This window comes from Orycteropus afer, unplaced genomic scaffold (assembly GCF_000298275.1).
Source record: "Orycteropus afer afer isolate SDZICR_OR568_19922 unplaced genomic scaffold, OryAfe1.0 scaffold00270, whole genome shotgun sequence".
Classification (NCBI taxonomy): Eukaryota; Metazoa; Chordata; class Mammalia; order Tubulidentata; family Orycteropodidae; genus Orycteropus; species Orycteropus afer.
This window is the reverse complement of record NW_006921857.1, coordinates 4,176,143-4,197,866: the sequence shown is the minus strand read 5'-3', so window position 1 is coordinate 4,197,866 and position 21,724 is coordinate 4,176,143. Positions and strand designations below refer to the sequence as shown.

Sequence of the window (21,724 nt, the reverse complement as noted above, 5' to 3'; positions counted from 1 at the left end):
GTGTGACAGTGGGAATGGAACAAAAATACATAAACATCCTACTTTCTTCCCTTTTCCTCCCTCCCTTGCTAATCCATCCTTCTTACATCCTTTGTCCCTTTCTTCTTCCTTTCTCCCTCCCTCCTTCATCACTTCTTCCCTCCTATTTTCTCCCTTTTGACTTCCCTTCCTTATTGTTGTTGTTGTTATGTGCCGTCATCGAGTCAGACCTGACTCATAATGACCCCTCCTTGGGTTTCTGAGGCAGTATCACTACAGATTGTAGATTACCCCATCTTCCTTCCAGGAGTGGCTGGTGGGTTTGAACTGACAGTCTTCTGGTTAGCAGTCAAGTGCCTTAGGCACTATGCTACCAGAGCTTTTCTTAACTTCCCTTTCTTTCTTACTTTCTCAAAGCCTGTTTTGTATCACTCTAGAAGTATTTGTAGTACGGTGAGGAACAAAGCAGAGAGGAAACTTATCCTCATGGAATTCATAGTTTTTTGGAGCGAATAATTATCATCTCTGATAAATGCTAGGGAGGAAAATGGCAGACATCTGTGCATCTTCTTTAAGGAGATTGGGAAAGTTCTACAAGGATGTGAGAGAGATTTCCAAATATCTGTTGGACATGGTAAGTGATTTGGTGAAATCACTTAGAGGTGAGGGAGAATTTATCATTGATACCAAAATATTGAGGTTGCAATGGTAAAAGAGTGATATTCTTGGGGGAAAAAAACAAAAACCAAAAAAACAACAGGGCAAAGGGGTGATGGATAAAAGGAGAGCTGGCTTATAAATGAAGATGATTGGGTTGGTTTTGACTTTGTTGAGTGTGAAATGCTACCAAATCTGGTTTCTTTGATTGTTTTGCACATGTGAATGGATAATGACTTTATTCTAATTGTGTATCAATAGCTTGGTAATTTAACTTTATTTTCCTTCACTATGCCATTATTTTTCTTTTTTTAAATTTTAATCCTGGGCTAACTCTCAAAAATTTACAGATCTTTACCCTTTAAGGTGACTGAAAGGAACTGGAATTCTTTATTGATCAAGTCGCACTGAATTAATTAAAATTGTTAAAACACTTCTTACAGCATTTAAAAAGGAATTCAGTCAAACTAAATTACTGTCCAACTATATCTATGTAGTTCTAGCTACTGTCTTGAACTTTGTATGTTTCCTGAGGGTTAGATCTAAACTAAAATTTGAGATGAAAATATTATTAATATAAACAATTATGAGCCAGGTCTTTAAAAACTTTTAATAATTATTTAATAGATACATTTTTAAAAACTCTATCATTATGAAAAATTTCAAACATGTGAAAGCAGAGATACTAATATAATTAATCCTTCATATACTCAACACTCAGCTTCAGTGATTCTCAACCTATATCCACTCTTATTTCATCAGTTCATCCATTTTTTACTCCAAATTATTTTAATGAAATTCTCAGAATCATATAATGTCACCTGAAAATATTTCAGTATATAACTTTAATAAATAAGCAACATTTTTAAAACATACTCATAATATTAATAAACCTTGGTGGCATAGCAGGTAAGGCATTTGGCTGCTAACCAGAAGGTCAGCGGTTTAAAACTACCAGCCACTCTGAGGAAGGAAGATGGGGCAATCTACTTACATAAAGATTTACAGCTTCAGAAACCCAATGGGGGTCATACTGAGTTAGAATTAACTCTCTGGCAGCAGGTTTTTTTTTTTTTTTTAATAATAATATTTTCTTCATATTCATTTTCAAAGCTCTTATTTTAAATTTTAGAAAATAAACATAACAGAAACATTTGAAATTAGGTGAAGTGAAGCAATTACATTTTCAAACAGTGATTGCTCTTTGTTTAGAAACTGTTCTGGTTACCTAGTGCCGCTCTGACAAGAAAATACCACAAATGGGATGGCTTTAACAAACAGGAGTTTATTCTTACAATTTGGAGGCTTTAAGTCCAAATTCAGAGTGCCAGGTGCTAGGGGCTGGGTGAAAGCCCCTCAACCTTGGAGTCCAGCTCTGCCTCCTGCTCCCGGCCCACTGGAGCTAGAGGCATTTCTTTACTCAGACAACCACTGGCTGCTGAGGCTGAGAAGCCCCAAGGTTGACAAGTAAAAAGTCCCGATGTTACCAATCCACATGGCAGGCCATTAACTTAAGTCCATGGTAAGTCCCAATGTCGGCAGAGCGTAGCAGTCTGCTGAGCAATGACACGGCTACATGCAGGGTCCAAGCGTGCCAAAGGCTAGAGACCATTCCCAAGGTTTCTGCTTATATACAGGAAGCAGACCACATACCGAAAGACAGCTACTCAGCTGCTCACAGTAGATTCCACCATGGAGTTGATTACCAGTCTCATCATGGGGAATACTACATCCAGCTGCCCAGCCACTCAACCAGGCCTAGCCAAGTTGACACGTAAACATAACCACCACAGAAACATAGAAGAAGAACATAGAAGAAGAAGCCAGAAACCAGTGGTACTTGGTCAAAGGTTCTCTATCGTCATGGTGTAAAAGTTCTGATACCCCAAAACCAGTAAAGAACATTTTAAATTAAATCTTAGGTCCCATTTCCTCTCAAATAAAGAATTAACCAAGTAAGATTTCATGAAAGGACCTATCACGTATTGATTCACAGAAAAAGAATTTTGGCTGAGAAGTGTATTTCTAGGTTAAAGGTTAAGGAAAGAGAGTAGTGCTCTTGCCCACTTTTCACTTATTGACAGGTTTAGCTTTTCAGAGACCAGTTAGTAATGTGTCCTCCCCTCCCCCACTACCATAGGGCACCCCAGAGCAGAGATGTGCTTTGTTTGTTGGATGCCCCTTCTCCACCTCACATTCCCCTCATTCCTCATCACCAAGGGGGCCACGAGGGTTGGAGGTGGGTGGGTGGGTGGTGCTGGTGGCTGAGAGTTTGCTGCCAGCTCCAGAGCCACAGGGACCCATCACTTGGCCCTCTCCGCCCTTCCATTCCACTGGCCTCTGAGACAGGCTTTGGTGGCTAGTGGCTCCTGGGCTGTGGGCAGGTGAGGCCCTGCCACCTGGTCCTGATGGAGGCTGCAGAGATGGCAGAGAGGCCTTTTTGGAAGAAGAGACTTCCAAGCCTCCTGCTGGACTCCTGTAGCCCGGCTCCTCTCTCTCTTCGTGGCCTGGCTTTTCCCGCCTCTTGTATGCTGCCTGCCTGCCTGGTTCTGGGCTGCACCACCCTATCCACCAGCCTGTCCAGCCTCCTTCCTTTTCACAGAACTCCTCCTCCCCCCACTCTGGTCTCAGCTCCTCGTTAATACACAAAATACTTAATGATTTTTTTACTGTTGTCATAAATGTGAAATATTGGATGAGGAAATAGTCAATAAGTGAGGAGTAGTTGTATACTAATTTTCATATCCTCTCATCCAAACAAGCTCACTATTTTGTTATCAATTTATGAAAAAAGTGCCAATGAAGTATAGCTTCTAAATCCCTAAATCCCTGAGGGAAACATACTGTAATCTAGTGACAAATGTTTGGATTTTGATATCAATAGAGCTACTTATTGAAACTTTGTGGAAGTCATTAAACATTTTTGGTTTTGTGATTCATCTATAAAATGAAGCTACTCACTATCATTGAGTCAGATCCAACTTATAGTGACCCCTCCTTGGGTTTCTGAGGCGGTATCACTACAAAAGTAGATTGCCCAACCTTCCTTCTGAGAAGTGGCTGGTGGGTTTGAACCGCCAGCCTTCTGGTTAGCAGTCAAATGTCTTAGGCATTATGCCACCAGAGCTCCCAAAATGAAGCTTATGATATCTATATCATGTTGTCTTTTTTTTTTTTTTATTTATTTTATTTTTAAAGCTGTGTTTGAATCAGCCACACACTTGTTGTGACCCTGTGAATAGTGGGATTGGACTGTAGTGATGCACAGAATTTTCATAATCTATCTTAATATGTGGAGTCTGGGGACTGCTTTTCACTTGGGGACAGTTCTATATTAAGGCTGGGCTGAAGTTGGCAGTCCCGGGGCTTAAGAGCCGCTCTTCCCTTGGGGGCGGCTCTATTTTAAGGCCAGGGCCTGAGGTAGGCAGGCACAGAGGGGTCAGTAACAACTAATGGAGACAAACTTGTCTGTCAGTTTGTTTTCCTGTGGTGGCTTACGTGTTGCTGTGAGGCTGGAGGCTAAGCCACTGGTGTAGCAAAATGCTGGCAGTGTTACCCATGATGGACAGGTTTCAGTGGAGCTTCTGGGCTAAGACAGACTTGGAGGAAGGAAGAAGCCATCAGCTTCTCAAACAATTGGCCAGTGAAAACCTTATGAATAGCAGTGAGCAGTGAAACACTGTCTGATATATTAGTGGAAAACTTTATGAATAGCCCTGAGACATTGTCTGATGCCAGAAGATGAGTCCATTAGGTCGGAAGGCACTCAAAATTAGACTGGGGAAGAGTTGACTCCTCAGAGTAGAGATGACCTTAATGATATGGATAGAGTAAAGCTTTGAGGACCTCCATTAGCTGATGTGGCATGACTGAAAATGAGTAGAAACAGATGCAAACATCCATTAATTATCAGAACATGGAACGTATAAAGTATGAATCTAGGAAAATTGGAAGTTTTCAGAAATGAAATGGAACACATAAAGATCAATATCCTAGGCATTAGTGAACTGAAATGGACTGGTTTTGACCATTTTGAATTAGACAACCATATGATCCACTATGCCAGGAATGACAAATAGAAGAGGAATGGTGTGGCAATCATTGTCATAAAGAGTGTTTCAAGATCTGTCTTGAAGTACAATGCTGTCAGTGATAGGATAATACCCATATGCCTCCAAGGAAGACCAGTTAATACTGCTTTTATTCAAATCTATGCACCAGAGCCAAAGATAAGGAAATGGAAGATTTCTGTCAACTTCTGCAGTCTGCAATTGAATGAACATGCAATCAAAATGTGTTGATTATCACTGGTGACTGGAATACAAAAGTTGGAAAAAATAGTCAGAAAATATGGCCTTGGTGATGGAAATGACACTGGAAATCACCTGATAGAATTTTGCGAGCCCAATGACTTGTTGCAAATACCTTTTTTCAGCAACATAAGTGATGAATGTTACAAGTGAATTTCACCAGATGGAATACACAGGAATCAGATCAACTACATCCGTGGCAAGAAGAGATGGAGAACTTCAGTATCTTTGGCCAAAACAAGGCCAGGACAACTGCTCATACGTACGTTCATGTTGAAGTTGAAGACAAAACAAGTCCATGAGAGCCAAAATATGACCTTGATAATATCCTTCCTGAATTTAGAGACCATTTAAAGAATGCAAAGAGTCTCCTTGATGATTAAGGTGTGCCTACCCCAAGCCATGGTATTTTCAATTGCCTCATATGTATGTGAGAGCTGCACAATGAATAAGGAAGACTGAAGAAGAGTTGATGCTTTTGAGTTGTGGTATTGGAGAAGAATACTAAGAGTACCATGGTCTGTAAAAGGACTAACAAATCTGTCCTGGAAGAAGTGCAGCCTGAATGCTCCTTGGAAGTAAGAATGGCCAGACTTCATCTCACCTACTTCGGTCATGGTGTTAGAAGGAACCATTCACTGGAGAAGGATATCAAACTTGGAAAAGTGGAGGGTCAATGAAGAAAGGGAAGGCCCTCAAGGAGATGGATTGACACAGTGGCTACAACGATGGGCTCAGATATAGCAAGGATCATGAGGCTGGCACAGGACTGGGCAGTGTTTTGTTCTGCTGTGCATAGGGTCATTATGTGTCAGAGATGTTTTGACACCCCTAAAAACGACATCTTAATCTGTAAGGAGCTCTGGTGGTGTAGTGGATAAGCATTTGAGTGCTAATCAGAAAGTCAGCAGTTCATACCCACCAGCTGCTCTCAGAAGAAAGATGGGGGAATCTACTTCTGTGAAGTTTTTCAGCCTCAGAAACCCCTTGGGCGTCACTATGAGTCAGGATCAACTTGATGGCAGTGCATTTGGTTCTTGGGTTATATTAATCTGTAAACTCTTCTGAAACCTGTTCAGCATCATAGCAACATCCAAGCCTTTATTGACGAGAAGCCAGGAATCAAACGGGTCTCTCACATAGAAGGCAAGAGTTCTACTATTGAACCACCACAGTCCACATCTATATCACAGAATAAGGATAAAATGAACTAATGTGTGTGAAGGAGTTTTGTAATTAGTTAGGTCCTTCTTACCTTTGAAGCATAGTTCTACTCTGTTACACATGAGTCTGAAGTGACTCTTCAGCACCTTGTACTAGTACATTTCTTATCTAGTTGTTATTTGTGGTAGTTAAAGTTGTATGTTAACTTGGCTGGGCCTGATTGAGTGACTGGGCAGCTGATGGTAGTTATTCCCCATGATGAGACTGGTAATCAACTCCATGGTGGGATCTACCACAAGCAGTTGAGTAGCTTCTTTAGAGATGTGGTCTGCTTCCCATATATAAGCAGCAGCTTTGGGAACAGTCTCTAGCTTGTGGCACACTTGAACCTTGCATGAAGCCATGTCGTTGTTCAGCAGCCTGTCATGGTCTGCCGATCTTGGGACTTTCAATGGAGTTGAATTAATGGCCTGTCGTGTGGTTTGGTAACATCAGGACTGTGCCATTTTATTTGTTGACCTCGTGCTTGTTAACCTCAGGAGCTGAACCCTAGGGTTGAGGGGCTTTTACCCAGTCCCTGGAGCCTGGCACTTGGAACTCGGACTTCTAGCTTCCCAAACTGTAAGAGAATAAACTCCTGTTTGTTCAAGCCATCCCATTTGTGATATTTCTGTTAGAGCAGTACTAGGTAACCAGAACATTTTTGTTGACATCAAGTTGGTTCTGATTCATAGTGTCCCTATGTACAACAGAACCAAACACTGTCTGCTTCTGTGCCATCCTCACAATCCTTGCTATGCCCATCATTGCAGCCACTGTGTCAGTCCTCTTCTTGAAGGGCTTCCTCTTTTTCGCTGACCCTCTGACTTACCAAACATGATATGCCCTCTAATTTGCCAAACACAATATCCTTCTCCAGAGACTGGTCCCTTCTGCTAACATGACCAAAGTACAAGAGATGAAGTCTGCCCATTCGCACTTCCAAGGAGCTTTCTTGTTACATGTCTTCAAAGATGAAGATTTGTTCTTCTGGCAGTCTGTGGTATTTTCAGTATTCCTTGACACAATTCAATGCACCAATTCTTCTTTGGCCTCCCTTATTCATTGTCAGATTTCACATGTATATGAGGTGATTATAAAGACAATGGCTTGGGTCAGGCTCACCTTAGTCTTCAAATGACATCTTTCCTCTGTGAAGATGTCTCTTGCAGCACATTTGCTCAGTGCAATATGATGTCTGACTTCTCGACTGCTGCTTCTATGGGTGTTGATTGTGGATATCAATCTTTTCTCCATTTATCATACTGTTGCTTACTGGTACAGTTATACAGATTTTTATTTTTGTCTTATCTAGTTTTATCTATTTTTTCTTTGGCTTACATAGTGCTGCATAGCAAATAACTCCACAGCCAAATGGGTTAAAACAGGACTTCAGTTTCCTCAAAGTTCTGTGTGTATACTGGCTCATCTAGCAGATTCTCATTTGAGGATCTTTGATGCAGTTGTCGGGTGTCAGCTGGGATGGAGACACTGGGCTGACTATCCAAGATGGCTCCTTCACTTGCATATCTGGCTCCTTGGCTGAGGTGGCAAAAGCAGCTAGGGGCTTGCCAACTTGCTTTTCCTCACCATCTAGCCTCTCCATGATATTCATTGAGATGAAAAATTTCAATGAATTTTTGTGGTGTAATTCCAGGCTTGGAGGTGGTCACCAGGTAGATTCCTTACATGATTACTGCCTTTTCTCAGAGAGATTGTTTCAAAAGTATTGTTGGGTGTTGTTGAGTTTATTCCAAGTCATTATGATTAAGGAGAACCTAAAAAGCTTCTTTTGACCTAACCTCAATAGTCACATGCTACCAATTCTGCCTCATTCTATTGCACAAATGTTAGTCACCAGCCAGCCTAGATTCAACGAAAAAAACCAAACCCAACAAACTCACTGCTGTTAAGTCAATTCAACGCATAGAGACACTTCCTTGGGTTTCTGAGGTGGTATCTCTACAGAAGTAGATTGCCCAACCTTCCTTCCAAGAAGTGGCTGGTGGGTTTGAACTGCCAGCCCTCTGGTTAGCAGTCACATGCCTTAGGCACTATGTCACCTGAGCATAAATGTTGGGAGGCATGCTTCGTTGAGAGATGTCTTTGGACCTACCACAGTGATTTACAATCTAATTATTTTAACACATTTTTAGTATTTCCTCCTATGTCACAAAAGTTTTACATTGGATTTTTTTTTTTTTTTTGCACAGGTTATCAAGGATCCTCCTCCACCACCACCCCCTGCACCCAAGCAGGTAAATTAGTGTCAAGTAAAGTGGTTTGGGTGGGATTTTTTTTTTTTTTTTTAGTAGTTAGAGATTATCCCCAATTTCAATCAGTTAGATTTGTTTCTTGAAGGCTATGATATCTATGTATTAACTTTTAAATTTTATGAAATTCAATTTCTAGTTTTATTCTCATCTCTTTTTTCTTGTGCTAGATTTTCACACATTGGTAAAAAGTAGGCTGGCTTTAATGATCAATGGTTTAATATACTTTTATAGAAATATATGAATAACTCTGTTGTAACTTATTTCATTTTAAAGAAGGTTAGAAGATATATCTAGCTATTTAAAATGTTAATACTTTCTTTAAAGTGATTATTGCTTTTGTATAACTGTGATGCAATATTTTTAGCAATGTGAAATATGGGACATACTTTCATTGTGCATTTTCAGAGTGTCCCAACAGCTTGTCTTTTTAAGTTTAATTTTCACAGAGATCAGAGTTGCATTGATGATTTAAATGATTCTTGAAATATTGTCATAATTTAAATGTTTTATATCTTGAAATATGAAATGATTAATAGATAATTGTGTTCACAGTTAAGGAGCAACTCCTTGCCACCTAGGAGTGGTATAAAGAAGAATCCTAAAATTTGAGGAAGGAAAGAATCTATATCCTTTAGAAATCCACCTGAAATTTATGCATGCAAGCATAAATACATGTATTTTTTATGCCCCATTACAAATTTCACTACATTTCTTCCATTTCAATAGAATTATTTATAAATGTTTAAATATGAGTCAATTCTGATTAAACAATATTTTAAGGATTAATCTGTTTTTTTAAAATTGTACATAAAAAGGAAGAAGAAGAACCACTGCCTCCCAAGAAATGGCCAACAGTCGATGCTTCCTACTATGGTGGCCGAGGAGTTGGAGGAATTAAAAGAATGGAGGTTGGTATGATTTGAAAAATAGAAGTTGCTGATCTGGAGTATTTCTGGAGCTATTAAATCATGGAAACTGTACTTTTAATGATTCAATATCCTAGTATCTTTTTTACTTAACACTGGTTCTCTTCTGGATAATTTTTTTTCCCCTATGGAATCATCCTTGCCATTCTGAAACTGTGCAAGCACCGCTCTCTTTATTAGTCAAAGAATTGCATTGATAAGACTTCTGAATTCCAATGGGCAAAACAAAGCTAGGACTTTTCTAAGTATTTTGGAAAAAATTACAGCATAGAACATCATCTTTGAGGAAGCTTGAAGCTGCAACAATGCTTGCCTTTGAAAAGATCCAATGGCCCTGTATTCTTTGAGGAGAAAATATTAAAATATTAAATAGTAAAAGTATGACCTTATCACAAACATACAGGAAGCATATTTAAGGCTTTTAAACAGCTTTTTGTTACAACATATGAGCTGCCATATTTAATATTAAATGTCATTTATAGAATTCATTTGATTTAAACTGAACTTTAATATTATATCTTAGAAATCAAATGAGATTTTTCTTAACACTACAGAAATATTTTTCAAAATGCTGAATTCATTAATAATAAGCAATCACTGCCAGTTCTGAGCCTGTAACAATAGCATGGGCAGGCCAGCATCCCATCCCAAGGAGCAATTTTAGAAATTTTTTCATTATTATACTGACTTTGTTGTTAAACACAGATCCTGGCACTTTTCCCTCATTGGATAAATAAACAGGTGATATCGAGTCTACTCTGACTAGAGGTGATCTTATGTACAATGGAGTGAATTTTTGCCTGGTCCTACATCATCCTAATGATCACTGACATGTTCAAGTTCATAGTTGTGACTACTGTGACAATCTGTATCACCGAGGGTCTTCCTCGCCTTCCTTGGTCCTCTCCTTCACCAAACATCATGTCTTGCTTTAACAATTGATCTTGGTGATGTGTTCACAGCAAATGAGTTAGAAAGTGTTCTGCTGTGATTCTAAGATGTCCACTGGTAAATTTCCAGAAGTACCGCACCTGGCCATTTTCTTAGCCTTAGTCTGGAAGCTTCACTAAAACATGTCCAACCTGGGTGACCCTGCTGGTATTTGAAATATCAGTGACATAGCTCCCAACATCACAACAATTTTCCTCATTAGTTATCCTTTAACTTTACTTCTTGAGAAGTTTTAGCATGTTTTTAAACATTTTATGTGTCTTCCACTATTATATCTGCTTTCTCTCATTACTGCCAGCAAAAATCAATATGTTAATTAACAACCCCCAACTATTGTAATTCTCTCTCTGTTTTTTTTAATACAATTCAGCTTCCCAAGGAGAACTTCTCCTTTTTACAATAAATTTTTATATTTTTCAAAAGAGACCCAGACATATTTAACATGACTGCTATTACCAAAGTGTTCATTCAAGTCATCTGACAGTGAGTCTTCATTGCCTGATCCCTTTAGATCATAAAATAATGCACATTTCTCTTAAGATTGTGCCACTTTATTGCTGAAAATCCTCTGAGGCAGATACCTTTTGCCAACAAACCATAGCAAAGGCAGGTGCTCAAAGCTATTAAGTATGTCTTCTGGAGAAGAAATTGCTTATATGTTTGCATATAGGTAATTGGGAATATTGAACAATGCAAGAAAATATGGTTTTCTTGTTAGCCTAGCTCTTGTTTGACACAGAAGGAAGACCATTTTCTTAGCATTTGCTTTTGTTACATAATTCTAGGTTTGGAAGCATCGGGAGAGAGTGGGTCTGATGTTCCTATATGGAAAACCATACACTAATATACAATATTATTAGATACAGATATTGTAATATGATCAATCACAATTTATTTTTACTTTATTTAGTCTCATTCTAAAATGTGTACATAAAAAGATTTATGCAAAGGGGAAAAGGCTTGGTAGTATATAGCACAGAATGTTAGGTTTGTCTGCATGGAGAGATTCTCACTTCGTGAGATTTTTTTCCATAATTTTTTTTTTCCAAATTTATTTAAAAATGAGCATGCACTATTTTTTGCTTTTTAAAATTTTTATTGTGATTTGGGTGAAAGTTGACAGAGCAAATTCATTTTTTGTCCATCAATTCATTTGTCTCATACATTGCCTGCAGTTTCCCACAGTGTTAACAACTTTCTTCCCACTTCTTCCCCATAGTTACCTCTTCCCTGTGTCCTTTCCTCCCATGCACTCCCGCCCCCCAGCTGTCTCCCTGTGCATACCCAGCCCTTCTATTCTTCCATGATTGATCTCTCCAAAGAGTGTATCTACCTAATGTCAATGTTCAGCTCATATACCTGTCTTTTGTTTGGCTGGAAGCTACAGGAGTGGGTTCAATTTCAGACCTGAAAGGCAGCTAGGGGCCATAGTCTCTGGGGTTCTTTAAGGCTCTATCAGACCAACAAACCTGATCCTTTTTATTTATTTATTATGATTTTGAGTTTTGTTCCACATTGTTCTCCCACTCTATCCAGGATCTCCTACGTAGATTCTCCTCCAAGTGGTTGACAGTGCTAGCTGGGCATCATTTAGTTCTGTCCTCATAGTCATATAGGAGTATGCACTATTTTTAAACTCAAAGTAATTCATTTAATTCCATTTTGAAATCTACATATATAAAATACAATAGGAAAATAAGGTAGAGATATGTCATTTAACCTTCCAAAAAAATCCAAACTCACTGCTGTGGAGTCAGAGCCAACTCATTGCAACCCCTCCTTGGGTTTCTGAGGCAGTATCACTATGGAAGTAGACTGCCCAATCTTCCTTCCAAGGAGCAGCTGTTGAGTTTGAACTGCCAGCCTTCTGGTTAGCAGTCAACTGCCTTAAGCACTATGCCATAATGTTCCTGCTGAAAAAAATGTTAGTTTTTGTGTTGCCCAATGTGCCAGTGTTCCAGAGATTGAGATCTTGTTCTAAATAAAAGGGAAGTATAGGCATTAGGCCCTAAATTGGTCCTGAATGAGAAGGAATGTCACTGGTTTACAATGAAGATAGCCAAGGGCTTATGAACATCCTATTTCAAATTTCAAGAGTTATTGATTACTAAGATGTGAAATAATATCTCCTGAACTATCCATTGAAGAAAATTTGTGAAAGGACTCTGCCACTTTTATTGACTTTGAGTCCATGTTAGCCTTGGCTGATTTTGATGACATTATATAGATTATTCTATCAATTTATATGAATGAGAAAAAAAAAAAAAAATGAAAAAGCAAATATGGCCATTTTAAAGGCAAACACAAGACATAATAATCTTTTTTTTTTTTTTTACTAAATTTCTCCAGTGTGGCTAAGAAAGACCTACTAGTCTGAATATGTCCACTGAAATTGAGAATTACTATTTTGCAAATAGAAACCTATTTAAACTTGATTGGGAAAATAGGAAAACAATCTGTTTTAAATTCGTGACTAGTCACAAATGAATAGAGATAAAGTAGATTGTTTCCAGGCTTTTAGCTTTTGAGGGAGAAGTAAATGGGGAAGGAAAAAAATAATCAGAGAGAGTCTTGACTTTTGAATAGTCAAAAAATAAAATAAATGCATAACTATTCACACACGGAAATTATTTCCCCAAAAAATATATTTTAAGCTGGAGGAAAAATAAAAAGAATTATAGAAATGATCAAAAAATCTGAATTAAAGAACACATCTTCATAAATATATTTTAAACTGGCATAGGAATTTTACTTAGAATTTTTCTTACTCCTTTAAATTCAATATTTAAATGCTATGGCAATGGCAATTTGCAGAAATCTGGAACAGAGTTGATGTTAATAACAGCTGTTAGTTCAACTCATCCACAATACCTAATGACTTCACATATGTGTTTCTGCCAATTCAGTGTGAAACTGTTTTTGTTTCTTTTCTCGATTCTGAAATTACTCCTCTATGATACAACCTCATAGCCATCCAACTATGCTCTGGAAATTATGAGATATCATTGTTTCATAACGAAAGCCAAATAGAGGTGGAAGAATTTAGCTATCAAACTTAATTTAACTTTTAAGTGCACACTTACCTTTTTTTTTTTGTTTAGCATAATACATAAAACAAATATATTAATTCAGCTAAGTCTCCCTTTACCAATCTATTGTTGTTAATTTTTCACTTTTTTTATTATCTCAGTGTGATCAGATTTGAAAGATTCAAATGTGTATACTTAGGCAAGAGTACTATGAAAACTACAAAGTATCACATAGTGTCTTAAAATGGCTCTAAGTTTAGGCTTAGAGATTTATTAAGTCAGAATGATTTGTTTTGTTGTTTGTAACGGTGGTGACCATGATAATGAAAACATTGGCTCATGAACTAACACTAATGATTTCATTTAAGCATTTTCCTCTAGGTTCTTAGTAACTCTAGTTCTGTAAGTATGATCTATTGATATTTAAAGCCTTAGGAATGCTGCCTTGGTTAAGTCTTGTCCATCTAGCTTAACCCAAAACCATTGCTACTGAGTTGATTCCAACTCGTAGTGACCCCCACTGGGCTTCCAAGGCTGTAAATCTTTATGGAAGTAGATTGCCTCATCTTTCTCCTATGGAGCAGATGGTGGGTTTTGATCCACTGACTGTCTGGCTAGCAGCCAAATGCCTTACCCATTATGCCACCTGATAATATGCCAGTAATTGTTGACAAAAGAATATGATTACCAGTATCTCTCCTGTATCAACTGTGAAGGCTAGCTAGGGATCTATAATTAAAAAAAAAAAAAATCTATAATTTCTGACTAGATCTAAGGTCCCCCCCCCAATATTTCTACTTTGGTTTACTTGTCTGACTTATGAAATGTATATGTTTCCTTAATTGTGTATCTCGTTCTTTTTTTTCCCCTAAAAATCTAGACTTTGCAATTTCAAGAATATGTATCTTGAGTTTAGACTTTTACTTCAATTTTACTGTATCTAAATATTCTATAAGTTTTAGTTGATCTAAATGAAGGCACTGTGATTTGAAAGAGAAGGTCATTTCTCTAGAAAGAAAGACTACAATGGAGCTCTAATGGCTTAATGGTGTTTAAAACAATTTTAACAACCTCATAAAGAACATTCTAGTACCATTGATCACACTGAAACATACAGATACATTTTAATGACTCAACAGGGTCCACTTTAAATTGAAAGCTTGTTTTAAAATTGTAGTAAAAAAAAGTAAAAACATCCAAGTAAGCCTTATCAAAAAAGCTGTGAATAGTTCTTTCTGTGACCAGTGATCATCTGTATCCCTGACTAGTAATTCAGGTCATTAAAAGGCTTTAAAACATATTTAATTTCTTTTCCTTTGTAGAAATCATTTAAGTATGGTGAGTAATGTGTGCCCTGGATTGGCTTCTTATTTCTTTTTATTTATTTATTTTTCATTGTGATTTGGGTGCAAATATATAAAGCAGATTCATTTTACTCTCAGTAGTCCATGCACATTTGATTTCATGGCCCCAATTAAAATTCCCCACCATAAAAAAACAAAACAAAAAAAAAACACAACTGTCCTCCCCTCTCCTCCCTGTGACCACCTCTTCCTTGTGCCCTTCTTATCTATGCATTCCTGTCTGTCCAGCTTTCCCTCTATGTGAAAGCTGCCCCTCTGATGATTCATGGCTGATTGATCCATGGGGTGCACCTCCCTAGGGTAAGTGGGTACATCTCCTTGGGGTAGGTGTTCTCCTTGTAGGTCTTTCTGATATTAGACTGAGAGCCAGTTCATGGCCTGAAGGATAACCTGGGGCCATAGTCTTGGGGATTCCACCAGTCTCTATCCAAACAATAAGTGTTCATTTTTATGTTTTTGAATTTTGTTCCACATTTTTCCTTCCACTCTATCCAGGATCTTCAATTTTGATCACTTTTTGAGTGGTTGTAATTGGTAGCTGGGTTCCCTTTAATTCTAGTCTCAAGATTGTGAAGGCTGAGGTCCTTGTGGTCCATCATAACTTTGGACTAATTGTTTCCAAATGACTTTGATTTTCTTCACTCTTCTTTGCTCTAGATGAGAGGAGACCAAAAGTTGCAGCTTAGATGGCTTCTTGAAAGCTATTAAGACCCCAGTCACTTCTCACCAAAGTAGGATGTAGAACAAGATTTTTATATACTGTATTGTACTAATTGAATATGATGTCCCCTGAGACTATGATCCTGACCCTGCAGGCCCAGTGATTCTCTCCCTCGAGGTGTTTGGTCATCTCTGAGAAGCTACTCCAACCTTGCCCTCTGTTACTTCTGTAACATATGTAAATAATATTTTAGTGCAAGTGCATATGTAAGATGATCTTCAGCGAGATCTATCCTCGGACTTGGGTATATTCCTGTTTGCCTATCCCCACCTGATCATCTCCCCTGTCTATGCATTTACCTATAGCCTAGTGTTTGCTGCCGCTGGTATTGCAGTATTGTGCATATAATAGTATTTTCCTCTTTTGTGTATATCTTTTGTGCACATTTCTGTGTCCTCCCTTTCCCCATTGTAACCATGCTGGTCACAGACTCTTTTCATACCACTGCTTCCCTCATCCAAATCACCATGTGACCCCCAACTAGTCCGAAATTTTCCCTCTCCTTCCCTCCCATCTCTGGGAACCAACATAGTGAATTTCCTTCCCTGTATAAACCTTTCTTTGACTTTTTACAATAATGTGCTCATACAACATTTGTCCTTCTGTGATTGACTTATTTCACTCAGCATAGCGTCCTCCAAATTCATCCATGTTGTGAGATGATTTTTGTATTTTTCATTATTTTTTAATGTTGTATAGTATTCCATAAGGCACTTTGGTGGCATAGTGCCTAAGGCATTTGACTACTAACCAGAAGGTTGGCAGTTCAAACTCACCAGCCACTCTGTGGAAGGAAAACTGGGCAATCTACTTCCGTAAAGATTTACTGCCTTGGAAACCCAATAGGGGTTGCTATGAATGAGTTGAAATTGACTTGATGGCAGTGAGTTTTTTTTTTTTTTTCCTTCTATTGAGCTCTGGTAGCATAGTGCCTAAGGAATGTGACTGCTAACCAGAAGTTTGGTGGTTCAAACCCACCAGCCACTCCTTGGAAGGAAGGCTGGGCAATCTACGTCCATAATGATACCACCTGGGAAACCCAGGGAGGGGTCGATATGAGTCAGGTCTGACTCAACGGCACATAACAACAACAGCAACAACCACAGCAACAACAACATAGTATTCCATTGTGTGAATGTACCACAGTTTGGATATCCATTCATCTGTTGATGGGCATTTAGGTTATTTCCATCTTTTTGCTACAGTGAATTGTGCTGCAGTGAACATGGGGACATATGTCTATTTGTGTCCTGGCTCTCACCTCTTTAGGATATATTACTAGTAATGAATTGCTTGATCAAATGATATTTCTGTTTTCAATTTTTTTAAGGAAACACCATACTGTTTTCCACAGTGGCTGTACCATTTTACAGTCCCAACAGCTTCTAAGAATCTTTTTCTTTGGTTTTGGAAATTTTGATTATGATATGTCTTGGTGACTTCCTCTTATGATCTATCCTGTGTAGAGCTTGTTGAGCTTCTTGAATAGATATGGATATCTTTTCTTCTCTTATGATATGGAGAAATTTTCTGTTAGCAACTCTTTGACGGTTTTCTCAGTGGTTTCTTTTTGCCTCCTCTTGTTCTGGTATTCCAATCAGGCTTATGTTGTTTCTTTTCATGTCATCCCATATAACCCTCAGGTTTTCTTCATTTCTCATAAATCTTTCTTCTGATTTTTCCTCATACAGGCTTGCATCAAGGAATTTATCGTCTGGCTGGAAAATTTGTTCTTTAGGCAATCTGCTCCTTTATCTTTCCAGTGTGTTATCTATCTCTGTAATTTTAGTGTTCATCTTCTGGATTTCTAATTGCTCTTTTTGTATGATTTCTAATTGTGTATTTATTTTGTTATTTTGTTCTTGAATGATTTTCCTGAATTCTTCTAGGGTACTGTCTGTCTTCTCTTTGCTCCTGTTTATGGTTTCCGTGAGCTCTTGGAGGGTCCTCTCTCTATATAAAACTAAAATCCAAACTCACTGCCACTGAATCAGTTCCAACTCATAGCAACCCTGTTTGGGTTTCCAAGGTGGTAAATCTTTATGGAAGTAGATTGCCCTGTCTTCCTTCCATGGATTGGCTGGTTGGGTTTGAACCACCAGCCTTCTGGTTAGCAGTGAAATGCCTTAGGCATTGTACCACCAGGTCTCCCTCCTATATATCTATCTCTCTATATATATCTTCTGAATTCCTTATCAGTTAGTTCTATTGCTTGTTCTTCCTTGGGGAGATTTCCTAATTCTTTAGCTTGGGCACTTGTTTCTACTATTTTGTCCTTTTTTTTTTTTTTTTTAATTTGAAGTTGTCTGTTCTTTCCTAGAAGTTTTGAGGTTGTTTTCTTTGTTTGTTAGTTATGTACTGATTTGTTTTACCCTGATTCTGTGTTTTACTGTATCTGGAAGTGTGGAGCAGGTAGGCTTGTTTGGTTGTTAACTTGGCTGTAGTTGGTTGCTCTCCAGCTTTCTCTGTGTTGGTGGGATCACTTGAGGGAATGTTGGTACAGGTCTCTGTTCATTGTGAAGAGGATTTGCAGTTGGGACCAGCAGGTGTTGTCCACCATCTGTCATTGATCCGCTGGTACAGGAGCTATTGGTGTTACTTGTCTGTTGTGTGAGGTGCTCATTGTAGTAGCTATGGCTGACTAGTGGAGGTTTAATATTTTCCTCCCGTTGGACAAAGCAGGGAAAAAAAAAAAAAAGCCAAGGATAAGAAGGAGAGATGGAAAGATAGAACAAAAATAGATGACAAAAAATAGCAGAAAGAAAAAAGAACTTTTATTAAAGAGAGAAAATAAGGTGAGTGGCTGGGAAGGATGAATTTTTGGCAAAAATAAAAGAAAGTGAGGAACAGTGGAGCAAGTGACCAGGTATAAAGGAAGAAAAATTGGACAAGAAGATAGTAGAAAAAATGGAGGAAGGATAAGGTATTTGAGGAGGGGTCCCTCTGGTTATGTTCAGCCAGTGGCCCTGGGAACTGACCTCTGTGGCAGAATCTGCTCACTCACTGGAGCACTCATGCAAGAAAAAGAAGATTGCCAAAAAAAGAGATTGGCCCAAGAAGCCATCCCCAGGAGAGAATGAGAGAGGCTGTTTTCTGTGCTTAGCATGAGATAATTCAGTAATCAATGCAGCCACCAGAAAGGGTAGCTGTGGCCCCAGGTTCAGCCTGGAGCAGTCTGCTGATGATGGCACCCAGCCATCAATCAAAGTTCCACAGTTCAAATCTGCCAGCTGCCCCAAAAGACAAAGGGCCACCCTCCTCTGTGTGGATCCACAAGTTGCGAAATCCCAGGTCTCAGTTCCACTCTCTGCTAAAAAGCATTGCTAAGAGTTGGACTCAAGCCCACTGCCATGTGTCCAGTTTGAGGTTCTGTTTGTTTGGAGAGAGTTTCTCTTCCCTTTCCCCCACTCTCTCCCAGACTCTGCAGCAGCATAAGCTAAGGAGGTCCTATTCCATTTCCCAGGACGATCTTTGTCTGCACTCATGGACCCCAGCTCACCTTGAAGATCTCCTGGTGTGACTTCTGAGTCTTTAACCCCTGTGGATTCCATGATTTTTCTTTTCTTTTTCTCTCTTCCTACACCTCCTTTCTATTTCTAATGACTTCTCTTTGGCTCTCCTGGCTGGGTGGGTTTTTTATTTTTCCCACTTAACCTACTCCCTTTCACCACCTTCACTGGATCTAATAATACTTTATCTTCTCATGAGCTGCTCATAACTCATTATTTGCATTGCTTTTGCATCTCTTTACCTAGTTTCTCAAAATCTCTGTTGATAGAGGGACTTAGCACACAGTCTGTTAGTAGAATGCCATTTTCCCCAATCCTTCTTATTTCTTTTTGAGTTCCACTTGCCTTAACTTTCTGGTCTTTGGAAATGTCCTTGGTTTTCATAGGATTTCCCTACCATTGCCTGATTGAAAGGAGTTCTGGTGGTGTAGTGCCTAAGGCATTTGCCTCCTAACCAGAAGGTTGGTGGTTCAAACCCACCAGTCACTCCTCAGAAGGAAGACTGGACAATCTACTTCTGTACAGACACCGCATTGAAAACACAAAGAGTGGTCGCTATGAGTTGGATCCAACTCCACAGCAGTGAGTTTGGTTTGGTCTTGGTGCCTCATTGAACACATTTATCTACATGCCAACACTGAAAATGTTTGGCTCAGAGTTGGCCCTAATTCCTGTTCCTTGAGAAATAAAGAAAACAATCATTTTATCGTATAATTCTCAATGTCAGTATTTTTCAGAGGAGATTTTCTAAAAGTGTTGGGATTTCCTGGTCTTCCTGATTTGTTCTTTTCAAAATAGAGTTTTTTCAAATTTGTCTTCCTCAATGAAAAATTCGTATGCCAAAAAAATCATACACAGATGAATACAGGAGCTAAATACTGAAAGCTACTTTATGTAAAAAAAAAATAAAGAAAAATCACATATGATTATTTTATTGCCAAAGGCTAATATTTAAGCCATACTTTTTGCCTTGATCAAACATGATGACAAATTTTGAAGGAACAATTAACTAATACATTTGTAAAATTCAAACTTATTTGAAACTTATTAATCTCCTCTAGACTCCTTAGGTTCAAATCACTGCCCTGCTGCTTAATTGTTGTATGACTTTGGGCATATCATTGAAGCTCTTTGTGACTGAGTTTCCTCATCTGGAAAAAATTTTAGTGTCCATCTCCTTGTGTTTTTGTGTGGTTTAAATGAGAAACTGGTACATAGATACACCCATTTCTCATGTATTGACATAGTTAGGTTCTAAAGACCAGGTTATTATGTGAAAATTAGTGTTGTGTGAAAATAGAGAATAACCACATCAGATCACAAAATGTAGGATGACTACATTATTATATAATTGCCAAATTACACCTTTACATAACAGCCAGACCACTGAGAATCACGGCTCAGCCAAGTTGATCCATAACATTTACCATTACAACCATTATTAACCTTGCCTAGCACCCTGGTGATCATTACTGCCAGATAGATGCTGTTCATGCAAAAAATGGTTGGATAGTAGATTTTTTTTTTTCTATTGTTGTAAATGAGAAATGTCAGATAACAAGATATTAAGTGAGGAGTAGGTGTAGATAGATAAGGAGTTGCCATTGAGTCAACTCTGACTTGAATCATGGCAAACTTTTATGCAGCAGAATGAATATTGGTTGGTCCTGCATCAAATTCACATTTGACAGCATATTCGAAACCATTATTGTAACTATTTTGTCGATCTGTGTCACCAAGGATCTTCCTACCTTAATTGACCCTCTACTTCACAAGATAGGATGCCTTTCTCTACTAGTTGATCCCTCTTGATGATATGCCTAAAGCTATGGAGTTGGACAGTGTTCTGTTGTGATCCATAAGATTTTCATTGTATTGTTTAAAAATGTTAATTATTATCATCAGCATTATCATCATCAATTTTTCCTAGTATCATCAGTATCTTTGGTTATTTGTGTACCTAGTAAGGGAGCATATATGTCAGTCCCTCATCTTGAGGGTCTTCCTCTTTGCTGACCCATCTACTTTACTAAGCATGATATCCTTTCCAGGAACTAGTCCCTCCTGATAACATGCCCAAAGTGTAAAATGAAGTCTTGTCATCCTTGCTCCTAAGAAGCATTCTGGCTGTACTTCTGCTAAGATAGATTTGTTTGGTTTTCTGTAGTCCATAGTATAGTTAATATTCTTCACCAACACCATCATTCAAAGGCATCAATTCTTCTTTGGTCTTCCTTATTCATTGTCCATCTTTTGCATGCATATGAGGTCATTGAAAATACCATGGCTTGGATCAGGTACCTGAGTTTTTAAAGTGACGTCTTTGCTTTTCAACACTTTAAAGAGATCTTTTGTGGCAGGTTTGCCCAGTGCAATATGTCATTTGATTTCTTGACTGCTGCTTGCATGGGCATTGATTGTGGATCCAAGTAAAATGAAATTCTTGACAAATTCAGTATTTTCCCTGTTTTCCATTATGTTCTTTATTTGTCCTATTGTGAGGGTTTTGGATTTATTTATGTTGAGCTGTAATCTGTAGTCTTTAACCTTCATTAGTAACTGCTTAACATCATCTTCACTTTCAGCAAGCAAAGTTGAGTCATCTGCATATCACAAGTTGTCAGTGAGCCTTCTTCCAATCCTGATGTCACATTCTTCTTCACATAGTCCAGCTTCTTAGCTTATTTGCTCAACATACAGATTGAATAAGTATGGTAAAAGGATATAACCCTTATACACACCTTTCTTGATTTTAATCCATGTTTATCGACTTTTTCAGTCAGCCCCAGGGTTACAGGT

The 21,724-nt window shown here is 38.4% G+C and overlaps 1 protein-coding gene across 1 annotated transcript in view; it reads left to right on the top strand.

Moving 5' to 3' along the window:
- The window catches only part of ANTXR2 (ANTXR cell adhesion molecule 2), a 147,549-nt gene that overhangs the window by 119,055 nt on the left and 6,770 nt on the right, over positions 1 to 21,724 (top strand). The window contains exons 13-14 of the mRNA XM_007950375.2: positions 8,363 to 8,407; positions 9,241 to 9,333. Coding sequence (XP_007948566.2) covers positions 8,363 to 8,407; positions 9,241 to 9,333 — 138 coding nt within the window. The remainder of the gene's footprint in view (positions 1 to 8,362; positions 8,408 to 9,240; positions 9,334 to 21,724) is intronic.